The 16,255-nt window shown below is 51.0% G+C and overlaps 1 protein-coding gene across 1 annotated transcript in view; it reads left to right on the top strand.

The window, feature by feature from the left end:
- The first annotated feature begins 3,550 nt into the window (after positions 1 to 3,550).
- The window catches only part of RNF43 (ring finger protein 43), a 23,374-nt gene continuing 10,669 nt past the window's right edge, over positions 3,551 to 16,255 (top strand). Inside the window, 6 exon segments of the mRNA XM_031060387.1 lie at positions 3,551 to 3,598; positions 8,919 to 9,041; positions 13,360 to 13,434; positions 14,790 to 14,921; positions 15,425 to 15,526; positions 16,215 to 16,254. Of these exon segments, the coding sequence (XP_030916247.1) occupies positions 3,551 to 3,598; positions 8,919 to 9,041; positions 13,360 to 13,434; positions 14,790 to 14,921; positions 15,425 to 15,526; positions 16,215 to 16,254 (520 nt within the window).

Below are 16,255 nucleotides of genomic sequence, written 5' to 3' on the forward strand. Positions count from 1 at the left end.
CTCCACCCTAAACCCATCTCCTGCCGGCAGCTTTTCCCTGGGGTGGCTTCTCCACCCCAAACCCGTCTCCTGCCAGCAGCTTTTCCCTGGGGTGATTCCTCCATTCTAAGCCCATCTCCTAGCTGCGGCTTTTCTCTGGTGAGAACAGCTCCATGTGCAATCCTAACAAACGTTTCACTTGTGAACTGGTAAAGCTTCCCTGGACCATTCCTGGTTTCTCCAGAAATGGCTGCAGTGGTGGTTCAGGGCCATGTCAGGGTCCTGACATTTCCAGGCAATGATGCTTCATCTTCAGAAGAGTTTTAGAGAATTTCCCAGTCCACATCAACCTGTGGAGAGCTCTTTGGTCTCTTTCCAGGAGCAGTTCAGCCCTCCTGGAGATGTGTGATGCTTCAGAAGAAGTTGTTGCTTAATTTGCCCCCAAAGGAATTTTCTTGTCAGTCTTTGCTCTTCTAGATCCACTTTCTCCTTTCTAGAGGATCAAGAATGCTTCTTCTGGCATCAGTTGCCAAGGTTTTAACTTTGAAACCCATTGTAAAAAGCTGGCAGTTGAGGAAAAGTACCCAGTGGCTGCAGTAAGTGATCTGGGCTCAGGTGAATCTCTGTATGTGGCCAGTCACTGCAGAGCTGCTTTCAGGGTCAGAGCTGTCTCAGGTGTTTCAGTCGTGGGAGCCCACAGGTATTTGTGCCACCTCCGAGCTGTTCCCAAGGGACCTCTGTGCTTAGAGAGGTGAGAGAGCTGCCAGCACAGCTTGGGCTTTGCCAGTGCTTCGAGGGCTGCAGAGGGACAAGACTTGTGTGAATTCTGTGGGACAGCTTTAACCTCCCTGCCACTGCCAGCACAAGTACAGAGGGGCATGTCAAAGAGGGTCTTCAAGGATGGAGATGGCTCCAGACTGGGGACAGGCTGGGCCCTCCAAAGTGTTTGAGGTGAGCAGGTCACTGTGGGTTGGATGCTCTCCATGGGATTTGCGATCCAGACTGCCTGCAGAGTGTTTGAGGCAGAGGAGCATGAGCTGTTCTCCCGTGACTTGGGCCAGCTTGCCTTTACTTCCATTTAGTGCTGTGAGTCAGGGCTGACCAGACTCCTTTTGCCTTTGATATTCCAGCATGGATGTGTGGAGCAGAGACAGTTTAACCAGACATTGTTATGGAACTTTGCCAGAGGTTTCCTTGCCAGTCCATACAATCCTCATGGTGGCTGGGCCAACGGAAGTGACACTTGCTTCCCTCATGTGGGATTTCTCTGTCCGCAGGAGAACAAAATTCAGCAGAGCTGTCAGTGAGGGGTATTTGAGAGTTTTCTCCAGCCCCATGGGAATAAATTAGGTTGGAAAAGCCCTCCAGCACCATCAGGTCTAGCCTGTGCCTGATCCCCACCTTGTCACCAGCCCAGAGCACTCAGTGCCACGTCCAGGCCTTCCTTGGGCACCTCCAGGGATGAGAACTCCATCGTCTCCCAGGGCAGCCCCTTCCAAGGCCTGACCACCCTTTCTGGGAAGAAAGTCCTCCTGATGTCCAACCTGACCTTCCCCTGGCACAGTTTAAGGTCATTTCCTCTTGTCCTGTCTCTTGTTCCCTAGGAGCAGGGCCTGACCCTGACCTGGCTCTGAAGTCCTTTCAGGGAGTTGTAGAGAGCGACAGAAAAGATCCAGACCACCTAAACTGTCTAATCCTGCACGTGTGGTAATCAAATAAACATCCCTCTTGGGTTCAGCACTGCTCTTCATTGCTCACCAGCTTGGTAATGAAAAGGAGAGGGAAAACCAGTAATTTCTTGATTAGGGACTGATTTGTTGTATCAAACCCTCAGGCCCTGCTGACCCTTGGCTCGGGCCAGTGGTAGTGAAGTTCATGAGCCTGAGTAAGGGCACAAGCACAGGAGTATTGCACAGGCACCTTGTAGGTCCTTTGTCTGCTCTCCCACCTCTGGCCATTCCTTCAGGGGACTTGGATGGTTGTCTGAGCTGTTCACACATTGAGGTAGGACCTGAGTCTCTCTAAGAATAATGTGTCTGTTATCAGTGAATGTGTTTCTCTGTGACTCACATGTGGGTAAGGTGTGTTTGCTATTATAACAGCTCTTGAAACTTTATGCAGGTAAACTAAAAAAAAGCCCCATATCCTGATGGCTGAGCTTCATGCCCGGGAGCCATGGAAGTGGCAATTTTCCCTTGGGCCTCTTGAAACACTCTGCTGTTCTTTTCCAGCTAGCTATTTCCATCTTCTTCCTGGCTAAAATCCACTTCATCTCCCTGCCCCATCCCTCCTCATCCTCCCATGTCCTAGCAGTGTCCCACAGCACTTTCCAGATCTGCTGTCAGTGTGTTTCAGCCTCCTGGCAGCATCTCCTGTGCCTGTGGTGGTGTTCTGTCATTCCTTCTGATGTCTCTGTGAGTAGAGTGGGATGATCTTGGGGTAAGAGTGACTTCTATTCAGCTGGTAAAGCTGAGAGAGTTCAAGAGCCTTTCTTACAGCAATAAAGACATTCACACAGTATTATTCATAGAGTCACAGAATCACTGAGGTTGAAAAAGACCTCAAAGAGCATCAAGTCCAGCCTGTGACCAATCCCCACCTTGTCACCCAGCCCAGAGCCCTGAGTGCCATTCCTTGTACACCTCGAGGGATAGGAACTCCACTGCTTCCTTGGGCAGCCCCTTCCAATACCTGACATGAAGAAATTCTTACTAATGTCCAGCCTGAGCCTCCCTGGACACAACCTGTAGCTGTTTCCTCTTGTCCTGTCACTTGTCTGGGAGAAGAGTCCGATCCCCACCTGGGTCCGGCGTCTTACCAGATTGAGCTTTGGGCAGGCTGGGAGAGGAGGATCTGATGTCTGGGTTGTCCCAACAGGGCAGTGTTGCTGTCAGAAGCATTCTGCAGTGACTGAGAAGTGCACATGGTCTGTTCCATCCCAGCTGTGCATGGTCCCTGGAGATGTCCCTCGTGCCAGCAGCTGGGGCACTGCCTATGCTCTGACACTTCTGGGAGATGCACTGTGCAGGTGCAGATCTGGCTTTTAGAGCTGAGACATCTGCTGTGCTCCTTCCCACAGGAATCCTGTCTCAGGTGCCCTGTTTCCATTTCCTCATAGATCCAGCAGAGGATCTTGCCCAGTAATTCTTACATCCAGGCTAGTGTTGACAGCAAAGATGGAGAGGGTAGTAGGAGACCACTTCCACTTGCCTTTTGAAACCTACAAAGGAATACAAACCTCACTTACCTCAGAGGCTCACTGACAGAATTCCAGCAGGGAAGAGGTGTCTTGAGCCAGACATATCCACAAATCCAGAAATATCCATATCCTGCCTCAGAAGCTCATGCTGGGTGACAGTGACATGAGAGCTGGGTGAAGCCAGCAGTGGGCAGTGAGTGTCTCCCATAGATGCATGGACGTGGCACTACGATGTCCGAGATGCTCTGTGTCACCAAAGGTGCTGTTGTGGTGCCCTAGGCTCCTTCATCCCCTCACTGCTACTTTGGCTGTAGCTCATCTTTGAAGGAGATTTTCCACAAGGCATTTCATCCACTCAAGGCTGTGGCGCCAATGGCATGTGGAGAATGGTCCTGGCATGAGATGGAGAGTGGTCCTGGCGTGAGCTGTGGTAGGGGAGGCCCTGCTGTCCTGAACAAAGTCCTTGCACCCTTCTCCTGGCCCTGCATGTGTGAGCATTCCCTCAAGGTCTTGCATGGGATTCTACCTGCTGGAATACTGGCAAGAGGAGGGGAAGTAGAACTGGTGCTGGCACACAGCCAGAAGTCACAGTACTGTCCCACAGATAAGGCAGCAGCTGGCTCAGCTGGTGTTCTGGGCACAGATGCTGTCCTGGCTCTCTGGCACCACTGACCACAAATCCCAGCTGTATTCTGGATTTGGTTCCTCGATGAAATATTCATGGCAAAAGTCTTCTAGTGGGGAGGTGAGTGTGCAGCCCATGGTGCTGCCTGGTGAGTGCAGAACCCCATGTGTGCCCCAAAATGTGCAGAGCACAGGCAAATCCCGTTGGTTAATCCTCTGCAGCCCCCTGACTGCAGCAGGCTGTGCCCACAACCAGGCTGGTGTCCTCACCTTTGCATCTAACAGCTCTTCCTGATGTTTTGATCCAGGAATTCTTCATATTTTTAATGAGTTTCTGTAGCTTTAACCTGTAGTAAGCTGAAGAATTCTTGTTCACTTAATCACTTGTACAGAAATCTCTGTTTGAGATGGAGTGAGCAGGACTCCTTGTAACAGTCAAAATGTTGACACACTGCAGCTTTATCTAGTGGATTTTCATTTTTCATTTGTTTTTTACAGTAATGCCTGTTTGCTTTTTGACTGCTTTGGGTGATTCAACAACGGTTTCCATAAAACTCCCCGCCATGACTCCAAGCTCTTTCCTGTTCATTAACTCCTCACCTAGAGCTCATCCCTGTGTAAAATACCTGGATATATTTTTTCATATTTGCATATTTTAATATCCTGTATCACTCCATCACTCAGTAGCATGAGGTCCTTTGCTAGGCAGTTTTAATATTTACCAGCTTGGATTTTTATGTGTTACTGAAGAGTTCAGTCGTTTCACCATCCCTCTCATTTTCCATGTGATTTGTGAATATTTGGACAACACAGTTTGCCTTGGGACTGTCCTGGTGAGTTCATTGTAAGGGCTGCCCTGCTTTCTTCTCTTTTTAGTCCTGAAGATCATAGAACCTTGGAATGGTTTGGATTGGAAAGGATCTTAAAGCCCATCTCATCCCACTCCCTGCCGTGGGCAGGGACATCTCAGGGTGCTCCCAGCCCTGTCCAGCCTGGCCTTGGGCACTGCCAGGGATCCAGGGGCAGCCCCAGCTGCTCTGGGCACCCTGTGCCAGGGCCTGCCCACCCTCCCAGGGGACAATTCCTAATTCCCAATATGCCATCTACCGTGCCCTCTGGCAGTGGGAAGCTATTCCCCCTTGTTCTGTTGCTTCAGGCGCATGTCCAAAGTCCTTTTCCCTGGGCAGTACTGTGCAATATTCCATCGTCTTCCATACCCTTGACCTTGCAGAAGAACAGAAGAGACACCAGAGTCTGGCATTCATGGAACTACCTTTAGTCCCACACTCACTGACTGCTTTGAGGAACCCTGTGGCTCTGTGAACTGTCCCTTTCCTTTTCCAAAGCTCTGTTAGCTCTTCCCTTCTCTTCATTAACTTGTTTTTTTAACCTGGCTTTTCTTTTGGCAGGGAAGTCAGCATTATCAATCTGCCATTTCCTGCATTGCTCTTGACTCCTTCAAGTGCATTTTGGTATTTGCTGCCTGCAGTTTTTCTGGGATTGTAGTCAATGTAGTGAAGAGTTCAGATTTTTCTCAAGCCCTTTGGTGAACACTCTCCTGTCCTGTTCTCTTCCTGTCTTTTCCATGTCAATCCTATCGGTTGGTTATACCATTTCTCCTGCCACTGCAGATCAGATCAAATTTTGATTCCTCCCCCATGAAGAAAGCGTGGGAAGTGCTCTGAGTTCCCTTACAGAGAAAACTGAGGATTTTCTCCGAGTCCCTTTTCAGCCCTTGTCCCTCAGGACTCCTTGGTGAACAGAAAGGAGAACAAGAATGTTTAAAGTCTCCCTGGGGAGGAAAAAAAAAATAGCACAAATAATCTCTTTTCCATGGGCATGGTTGATTCAGTGAGAACTAATAGGCTCATGCTGGAGCAAAACCAACTCCAGTGAGGCACTGCAATACACTTTCTGATGTGGAGGAGAAGGGAGTCCTGCAGTGAGTGAGGAGTCTCCCTTTTTGGAGGTCTTGAAAACAGGTTGAGCAAGTGTCTTAGAGGAATGTTTTAGGTCTGGCTGATCCTGCCTTCAGGCAGCAAAGTGGGCTAGATGACCTCTCAGAGTCACCTTTTTTCCTCCTGTTTTTTACATGAAGTTCCTAAGTGGGAATTGTGCACCTCTTCATGCCTGATTCCCCAGGACCTTTCCCCATGTTTCTGCTGCTCAGTGCAACCTGTGATTCATGCTGGTGTGAACTTCAGTATTTTAGGAGTAGTACTCTGGACAGAAAAGGTAGAAAATAAAGAGAAGCCATAAGGTAAGAAAACAAGAAACCAAAAAGGTGATATCAAGAAGATAGGGATGAGGAGGAGCTTTGTGTCTTCTCAGAAGATGTGACAGATGGGATGTGGTGACAGAGACAGATGGAGTGACAAAGCCAGGGGTCACAGGTTGGCAGTGTCTTACCAGGGCCAGGGTGTGGACAGAGCTGCAGGGCTGAATTATCTAAGAGTGGGTCCAAACCCTGCCAGCTGATCCCAGCCCACCACTGGGATCCCGGGAGCACAGAGGCAGGCAGGGATTGTCCTGGGAGAAGGATCTGGCAGAACAGCAATGTGTCTTCCACCAGGGAGCCCTAGCTGGAACAGCATAATAACCCCAGAGGTCCCTCTGTTGACTGGGAGCCCCTGGGCAGTGCTGGAACAGGAGTGTGGTGGGATTTGGGCAGCATGTATGAAACCTCTCTGATTTTGGGAACACATCCCCTCTCTCCAGCAATGGGATTTTGTTGTCTCCTAGATCAGATAAGGGTTTGTAAGGAGCTGTTGCCCCGTGGCTGTGGCAGTCGGTGCTGCAGAATTGCCCAGCCTGGCAGAGAGGGGGATGCCATGCCTGGGATCCCATCTGCAGGCACAGACCCAGGAGGGAGCAAGGGATCCTGACTCTGCAGCTGCAGCCATGCATGGGGCACAAGTCCTCTGCACGGAGAAATCTCATAATATTTGTTTTTCCACATCATCCTTAAATTATTTTTCGAGTCTGCTCTTGTCCTGTGAGCACAGTGTGCAGCCAGGATCCCTCACTCATAATACCAGGGACAGGGCAGTGGGAATGCCAAGAAATGCTGTTGAAGGATGTAGAAAGTAAGAGCCATGTCTTGCTGCTGTGCTGCTGCTGGAGTTGACTGTACAGTAACAAACAGGAGAAGGAGCTGAGGGGAGGAGAGGAAAGAGGTCTCTGGAGCAGAGATGAATGGAGTGTGTGGCTGTGGCAGATGGTACCTGTGTCCCCAAGCTACCCCTGGGCATTGCAGGGTGCTGAGAAGGCTCCTGGGCTCAGCCTCCAGCCTGATCGTGTCTGTGAGGGACCCAGCACAGAATAATGAGGGTCCACTACTCTGCCTCAGCTCCATGGATAGCTGCCCTTGTGGGAAGGGTCTCAGGTGCAGGTACCAGCAGGTCTTCTCCAGATTTTTCATCTGGGTCTTGCTCCAGAGCAGCTGCCAGCATTTTCCATATGTTCCCCATGCACATTTGGAGGTGCAGCAGCTTGGCCCCATTGCTCATATTCCTGGTGTTCATCATTAATCATGGAATGGCCTGGGTTGGAACAGACCTTAAAGCTCATCTTGTTCCACCCCTTGCCATGGCCAGGGACACCTTCCACTGTCCCAGGTTGCTCCAAGCCCCGTCCAGCCTAGCCTTGGACACTTCTGGGATCCAGGGGCAGCCAGAGCTTCTGTGAGCACCCTGTGCTAGGTCCCCTCACCCTAATGCTGGCATCAGGCCCAGCAATCCTGGTCACAGAGAGGCTGCTCTGAGCTCAGCACACAGGACTGTCACTGCCCCGCGAGTGTCACAGCCGGGGTCGGACACAGCTCCAAGGTCCTTCCCAGCTCCCCCAGCTCCAGGAGCAGCCTGCGGAAGGCTCCAGTGGGGTCCCTCTGAGCTGTTGGAGCTATCCTGAGACACACTCTGCATTTCCTGTTTGGTGTTTTTCTGTGGCTGTGACAAGCACATATTAACCCAAAGCCATGATCACATCTAAAGCCCACGTCCCAGGCAGGCAAGCAGAGCACAAAGCAATGCTGTTCTGGGTGAATCCAGTGGGATCATGGGCACTTGGATGCCGTGTTGGTGTTGGTCAAGGCAGCACCTGTCAGTGCTCTGAGGGAGCAGGGGCTTTTTGGGAGCTTCACTGACTGGTCCAAGCCATAACAGATCCGATTGCTTTCCTAAAAACCTGGATTTATAGAGTTTGTGGTGCTTGGCTTGGTACAGTTGCACTCTGTCTGATGTCCTGTAGTGAAGTCTAAGCTGTAGCATCCCAGAATGGTTTGGGTTGGAAGGGGTTTTAAAGATCATCCAGTTGTCCCCACTGCTATGGGCAGGGACATCTTCTACTAGACCAGTGTTTTGACAAAAGGATACAAACTTTTACTTTAAAATATTTCAATTTTCACTGAAATCATTTGCTTTTACTTTGGTTTTAAGCAGTTCCAGAAATGATTAGGAGTTGGATACAAACTCACAGCCACAGACATTTGCACTAGGCATTAGCATAAGTTGGTCTCGATGCTCTCACCCTTGATAATTTTAACTTACTTTCATAGTTTTGTTAGACCTGTTCTTGTTTTGATGCCCAAGACTTGGTGCTACCAAAAGCAGCTCTGTGGCTTTGTGGTGCCTCCCAACCGTGCAGTGCTGGGTGCTTGTGGATATGGGATTGGTGCTGAGTTATATCACTGCACAGGCAGCAGAAAGCCTCCCCGTGACTGGCAGCAGCATTCCTGGCACTTTTCAAATGGGTATAACCCTGGGATTGAGGGGGTTGTCTGCCAGCCACCTTCCAGGGAAGCTCAGTGTCAGGGGGTCAGTGGGGCGCAGTGGGAGGCCACAGAGCTGTGGTCTCCAGCTCCAGAGTCCAGCCAGGCTCTGGGGGGTGGTTGGAGTGGCTGGGGTGACACCCAGCTTGGGCAATGAGTGTTCTTTTGTGTCATTCAAAGCCTCACTGGCTCGGGCAGGGCCATGGGATGTAGCAGTGTTATGGTGACACCCAGCAGATGGGGGTCCTGCACCTCTGGGCAGGTCCAGAGGGTTTGCAGGGGGGGCTTGAGTCCCCTTTGCAGTGCTGAGCCCCAGGATCTGAGTTTCCCCTTGCTTTTGTCCTGCAGTCCCACCCACTATCCCTGTGCAACACCAGCGAGGATGAACACACGGAATCGGGATTCATCACCATCGTCAAGCTGGAACAGCCGGACCGGGATCCCAACCCCTGCCTGTCCCTGGCCAACAAGGTAAGTGCAAAAATGCCTGAAATGGCGTCAGCCTGGGAAGTGAAATCTGTGGTGCAGCAAAGAAAAGGGGAGGAAGAGGCAGCAAGGAAAGAGCTGTTGGGAAGTAGAAAAAAGGACAAGGACAGAGCAGGGTCCTTGGGAGAAGCAGTCCTTGGCAGAAGGGGTCCTTTGGGTGAGATGCTGTGCCAGCCATCCCAAACACCCATCCCTTGACCTTTTGGACTGCCTGACTTTGTAACAGGTATGGAGTTCCCCCTAGCCTGGCAGCTCTGGGGTGGTCAGACCTCACCCAGCATTCCACACTCTTTGCTGCCCAGTAGCCTTGTGCCTCTCCTGTTTTACAGCCTCACATCACTTTCTGGTCTGTGTGATTTGTGTTTCTCTGTGTTCTCTGGCCTGTGGGAAAACATGGACACAGAAAACATCTTCCATGGCTCTGTTTCCAAAAATAATGCTGCAGTACTTCACTGGATGAGGCACGGGAAGAGTCAGTGCTGAGCAGTGAGATAAATGCAGACCAGCTGAACTAGTGCTGGGTCACAACTTGTTAACAGTCATGCCCTGGGAGATCTCAGAGGTCTTTGGATCAGGCACCTCAGTGAAACAGCACTTCCTGTGCCAAAAGCTGAGGTCAGTGGTCCAATTCTCTGGTAATAAGGAAGTCAGGTAGGAACAAGGGTCATTTTAAGCCTTAAAATCTTTGTGATTCTGATTAAGTTGCATGGATAAGATGACACTGTTTTTTTCTTTTGATTGTCTCTCTACCAAATGTTGGCTATTTTCATGCTTTTGCAAGTGTTGTACATGCTTGAGAATCCCCTTGTTCAGCTCTTCTTGGCTTTACTTGGATTGCCTTCAGGTCATTTCACCCTGTTACCTTCCTGCTGGTGGTGACATGGTGGGGATGGAGACAGGGTCCTTTTCCATATTCCCTACAGTTCAGCTGAAGAAGACAGGCAAAACTTGTACCCAGTGTTTGCTCCTGCACAACAGGGTTTTCTCATGGAGGCTAGGGCATCAAAAGTAAGGAAAGGGATGTGATGCCATGGTGGATTTGTCATCCCAGGCCTGGTTCCCCCTGGCTGCACAGGCAGACAGGCAGCAGTACCTATCCCTTCCTGGTTGCCCAGCCCAAATTTGGGATGCTGCTGCTCTGGAGCTGGTGCCAGATGTTGGCACGAGCCAGTGTGATGGAGTTGGCAACCTGCTGTCAGTTCCCCCACACCTGGAGAATGGCCTGGGCCCATCTGGGCAGCTTGTGACAGACACAAGGAAAAGGGCTGGGCAGGTGCCTCCAACTCTGCCATGTCCATCCAGATGTGAGGGTCACATGGTGGTGGTGTCAGGATGCCCCAGGATGTTTGGGCAGTGCAGCTGCTGTGGAGGATCATGAACAAGAGGATGAAGCAGCTGCAAAGGCCCATCTTCCATTTCAGAATGTTAAAAGGTTTCAAAACTTAGGCCATGTTGGATGGAGCTTGGAGCAATCTGGTCTAGAGGAAGGTGTTGAGCTTCCACTATGAGATGGTGGAATGAGATGAGCTTTAAGGTCCCTTGCAGCCCAGACCATTCTGGGATTCTGTTTTGCTAGTTTTGTCCTTCATCTTTGAGACTCTGATCGCAGCACTGGAAGTACCAGTGTGTTACTGAGTCCGAGGATCAGCTGAGGAAGGTTGGCACGGCGGGACAAGACATGGTGCATTGCTGCACTCTGCTCATCCACTTGGATCCCTTCTCCAGGACTCCTAAACCCCCCAAAGTGAACAAACCCTCAGTTCACCTGGTACACTGAGTTCACTGGCCATCAATCATCACTACTACTCTGTTACCAGAGCCAGATCCAGCACTGGATTTTGATATCCAGCCATTGCAGTCCTGCAGATGTTCCTGCTCTAAAATTGCACCAAGGGAGGCTCACAGTTCTTCTCCCATAAACAGGAGTAGTTTAGCCATGAAATAGAGCAGATGCTTCTTAGGCTGGCGACATCCCTAGGCCCTGCCTTGTATCATGGATCCTCCATCCCCTGCAATTCCTCCCTGTCTGCTTCTCCAGCCTCCTGAAGCCTCTGCCAAGCTCCCTCCCTGTAACATCGTATAGATCAGAGAATCACAAACTGGTTGGGACTGGAAGGGACCTTAAAAGATCGTTGCATCCTGAGCTGCTGCCATGGGCAGGGATGCTGAGGTCTCTTCCTCAAAATCCCAGGACCATACTCCTCCTCTGGAGCAGGGGTGTAGCTGTAGGATTTGGCTGGTGCTGAGTGGAGCTGGAACCTTGTTTTCCTGGCAAGTGTGTCTTGGGGCAGAGCTTTGCATGTGGAATTGCAGGGCTGTATCAATGATGATAAAAATAGCCATGTGCAGAGTGTTATCACAACCTCTGCTTCAGCTGTCACCCAGCCAAACCCTGCACACAGACAGCCCTGGCCAGCCCAGCACGAGAACTCCACCAGTGACCTGAGGCACTTCCCTGCTTCCTAAATTCTGTCACTGCTTCAGCTTCCAAAGCTAAAACCAACAGGGAAAGCATTAGAGGAGAGGAAGGCATGGGAAGGACCTCTGGAATCAATTCAAAGGGATTTATTGTTTTTTCTGATCATAATTTGTAAATTTTTTGGGGGGCTTTATTTTTATTTCTGAGTGAACCTATGATTGCAAGCTTGGTTGTCAGACTGCTGAGACCTCCAAAATCATCCTGTAAATACCTATTTGCACCAGAGGGAGCTCAGCTGTGCCGCATGGCTGAAGAGATACAGTGCAAACACAGCTAACACTGAGAAAATTACTGTATCAAGCAAACTGTGAAAGGCTTGAACAGAATTACAGAATATCTTGAGTTGGAAAGGAACCCACAAGGATCATCCAGTCCAGCCCCTGGCCCTGCATAGACCCCCCCACAATCCCACCCTGGGCATCCCTGGGAGCTCCTGGAGCTCTGGCAGCCTCGGGGCTGTGCCCATTCCCTGGGGAGCCTGGGCAGTGCCCAGCACCCTCTGGGGGAAGAACCTTTCCCTGATCTCCACCTTAAACCTCCCTGGCACAGCTCCAGCCATTCCCTGGGCCCTGTCCCTGGTCACCAGATGTTGTATCCTTTGCAACAGGAATCAGAAAAATGTTGGGAAAAGTCACTTGTCCAGTCTCAGTTGTTCATTGCCCCATAGTCGGTGTCTTTAGCAGGATAAAATCATTGTAGAGCTGTTTGTTGTTCATCAAAGACTGGCTGTCGGATGGAATTCACTCCCTGAAAGTCCTCTGCCCCTGAAAGTGCTGGCAAATACTGGGGTTCCTTCGATCCTAGGCAGGACCCAGTCTCTGATCCCTGTTTCAAGCCTTGATCCCACTTTTCCAGCTTCCCTATGAGTGTTAAATCCTGTCAGCAGCTCAGGGCCTCCACGTCTGCCTGTTCCTGGCCATCTGCAGCTCCATTCCCATCCCTGAACCCAGACCCAGGCCCCCAGTGCTCCTCGCCGAGGTGACCCGGGAGCAGGGATGGAGCTGGCGCGCCCCGGCCGTTCCGGGAATGCCGCATCCCTGAGAGCGCGGCTGGGGGCTGGCAGTGCCCCACGGCCCCGCCCTGCTCCTGTTTGCTTGGGATCAAAGGGCTCCGCCTGAGCTACCGCGGCCCAGCCCAGCTCGCCTTCCATCTCCCGGGGCTGCCTCTGCCTGCCTGGAGGGCTCCAGGGCCTGCCTGGGAGGAGATGGGTGACCCTCGAGCTCCTGGCTGCTTACCTCATCAGGGTGGCATGTGTGCTCGGCTGGGTGGGTCTCTGAGCTGTCCCTTCCCTCTGGGAAAGCCACCGAACTGCTAATCCTAGAGCAGACCTGGCTCCACCTGAGCTTCTCCCTAATGAGCAGGGGGAACCAGGGGGAGCAGCGTGAGTGGGAGTCAGGCCCTCTGACAGCCCTGGTGCTGCCGGGTGACAGGGGACCTGTGGGAGTTTCTGCTGTCCATGGAGGTCAGCAAGGCTAACGGGGCTGCACATCCCTCCCCAGCAAATCCAGCTCTGAAACAAGGGAGCAGCTGGCATGCAGACAGCTGGGGAATGGTTAGGTTTGTGTTTTGCTGTGACTGCAATGCCACCAAGTAGTTCACCTCCACAACTTTAGGAAGAAACCACTTGTGAGCTGCAGGGCTCTGGCAAGTGTAGGCACTGCAGCCCAACACAAGTCAGGAACTGAGGTAGGAACAGTTTCCTCAGTCCAAACAGGTGCTTCTTTCTCCTGGGAAGAACCCAGGAGGCAGACATGGATCCAATGGCAGGTGTGGACACAGGGTAGAGTACAAAATGTCCACTGAAGCTTCTGTTGTTTTGGACAGGCAAAACTGGCAGGGGAGCGTGGAGCCCGTGCGATCCTTTTTGACATCACCGATGATGAAAGTGCTGCTGATCAGGTACAGACCCCAGTGATACCCTCTGCTGAAACACAGTGCTCCTGTCCCATCCCGAAATGTGCTCAGGGCAGGACCCCCTAGCCACTAGTGGGAGGTCCCAGGATGCTGCTGGTGTTGGGTGTTGGCTCTTACCCCACACAGACACTTTCCGTGGCACATCCATGCTCTTAAGAGACATTGTCTGGACAATCAAACTTTTCTGTAAGGAGCTGGATGTTTCCTCTTGGGAAGTCATAAATTTCCCCATCCCACATAGTGCAGATAGCCCAGTGTACCTCAGGAAAGGTGATTTCTCAAGTTTCTAAGCCAACCTGCTTTTCTGTTGGTGCAGGTTTAACCTTGGTTAGGACACCTCCAAAGGTCCCTTTCCCCAGCACTGTTGTTACCTCTGGAAAGGAATCAATTCCCCATCCAGATAATCCAGGGATATGAAAAACAACCAGCTTTAGGTAGGGAACAGACAGGGGAGCTGGTGCGTGACCTCATCCAGGCTCTGGGCTGACTCCTTGCTGGATCCATCCCGTGTGGCTCTTTCATGCACTTCCATCTTAATTTCTGGTGCCAGAGAAACACAGCAGCAAATGCAGGTCCATGAGGTGATGCTGAGGTTGCTCAGATCCCAGTCTCTGATCCCTACCCCGAGCCTTCGCTCCCACTTTTCCAGCTTTCCCATGTGGTACACAAAAGCCAAGAGCATCAAATCCTATCAACAACTCAGAGCCTTCGTCCTTGCCTTCACGGTCTTCTTGACCATCTGCACCTCCATTCACATCTCCATCCCTGTCCACTGACCTTTGGATTCCCCCAGGGTATGGGAAGGGGTTACTGGGTCTGATGGCCACCCTGATCCAGGTCAGTCTGGAGGAGAGCAGGCTCAGACACTTGCTGAGCCAGCCTGTGCCATGATGCCTGGACCACAGTGGAAAACTGCCAGAGTGACAAGCAGAACAAGCAGAATGTCCTTAGGGAGGAGGGGAGCTGGATGGGTCCAGAGCAGAGGAAGCATTTCTCTGGTGAAAGCAGCGCTTGGCAGTGCTGTTGGCACTTTCACAGGGAAGAGGAGGGACCAAGAGCTTTTGCACAGGGGCTTGAAAGGAGCTCAAGAGACACCAGGAAATGGCTGGTTGTGCATGAGGTGTCACCAGCAGGGAAAATAAAGAAATCCATGCTGAAAAATTGATAAAAGAGAAACTTCCATCTGATGAACTGTAGAGGGATAGTGTAAACTTGGGGGAGCAGTCAGTCTCTGAAGTGTTGCAAGAAACATCATGAGGAATGGACTTGCCTGGGAGGCCAGGATCATCCTTGTTTCAGGCTGTGCTGGATCAGCCCTTACTGTGTTTGTTTCTTTGCAGCTGAGGAAGCCCAGAGGCCTGAGCCAGCCTGTGGTCCTAATCAGGGGCCATGATGCTGAGCTCCTCATGGGCGTTGTGAACAAGAACAGAGAGGCCCACGTGAAGATAGAGGTCAAGGAGCCACCAGCTTGGGTGAGAGACACATGATTCCCACTGCCTCCTGTATCCTCCCAGCCTGCTAGGCTTTCCCAGAGAGGCTGAGCTTTCTTCCTCAGGGATGGAGATCACGGCCTGTTGCAGGAGTCTTTAGCATTCAGACCTGCTGCAAGTAAAGGCTCAAAAGCACTTTCAGCTTAATTAGTTTCTTTTGCTTTAACATCATGAATGAGGCAAGGGGATTCTCTGTCTCTTCAAGTAAAACCAAGCCTTGATTTTCTCATTTTGTGCTTCCTTAGGCTATGGTCTCAAGGCAGCTGAGATGCTGCAAGACTGAGATATTCTATTCTTGTATGGTTGTGCAGAAAAGACTGAACCGTTTTTAATTTTACCTGTGAAGAACAAAGAGGAGGAGCTTGGCTAAGGATGATATTTCCCAAGACTGATGGTCCAGGAAAGATGGAGATTCCCCTAGCCTCTAACTCCCACCAAGAGTAATTTCCACACAAGAGTAATTTCTGTCCTGTTTTATCCAACAGCCAGACTACGATGTGTGGATTCTTCTCACAGTGGTCAGCACTGTGGTCGTCATCATTTTGATTTTTGTTGTCCGCACAAAGTGCCAGCTGAACAGGACTCAGGTAGGGATCTCATGGAGCAGACATGTCTGAGCAAACAGGAATAGAGGGAAAGCAGGAACAGACACCTTTTGGGAGGGGAAATGGGCAGATAGTGATAGGACAGGGAGAACAGTTTTAAACGAAGAGAAGAGATTTAGATTAGATGTGGGAAGAAATTCTTCCCTGTGAGGGTGGGGAGGCCATGGCACAGGGTGCCCAGAGAAGCTCTGGCTGCCCCTGGATCCCTGGAAGTGTCCAGGGCCAGGTTGGATGGGGCTTGGAGCAACCTGGGATAATGGAAGATGTCCCTGCCCATGGCAGGAGAGTGGAATAAGATGAGCTTTAAGGTCCCTTCTAATCAAAGCCATTCCTTGATTCTGTGATTGTATGGTTTAGTATTCTTAATAGAAATTAACAAATGAAATAATCATCTTCTCAGAGTCAGATGTATTTCCATATTTGAGACTATCCCATTTGTCCCATATAGAGACAATCATTTGGGGATTAAAAATTCAGCACTGCTGAGGTTTTTGAATATCTAAGGCCAGATGTCTCCTGCTGGTGACAAAGCCTACTTTGGCTGAGTCAGCTTAGACAGAAAGTCACCTCTGCAGATAGGTATCGTCCCCAAATTTCTGATAATCCCATTTTGAATATGGGAGGGCAGAGTAAGGCTGAGCCTCTCTTCAAGCCCCGTCTGTCTCTGCAGGACTCGGTGCAGCAGCAGACCCTGCAGGCCCTGGGGCAGCT

This window comes from Geospiza fortis, unplaced genomic scaffold, assembly GCF_000277835.1.
Source record: "Geospiza fortis unplaced genomic scaffold, GeoFor_1.0 scaffold59, whole genome shotgun sequence".
Lineage (NCBI taxonomy): Eukaryota > Metazoa > Chordata > Aves > Passeriformes > Thraupidae > Geospiza > Geospiza fortis.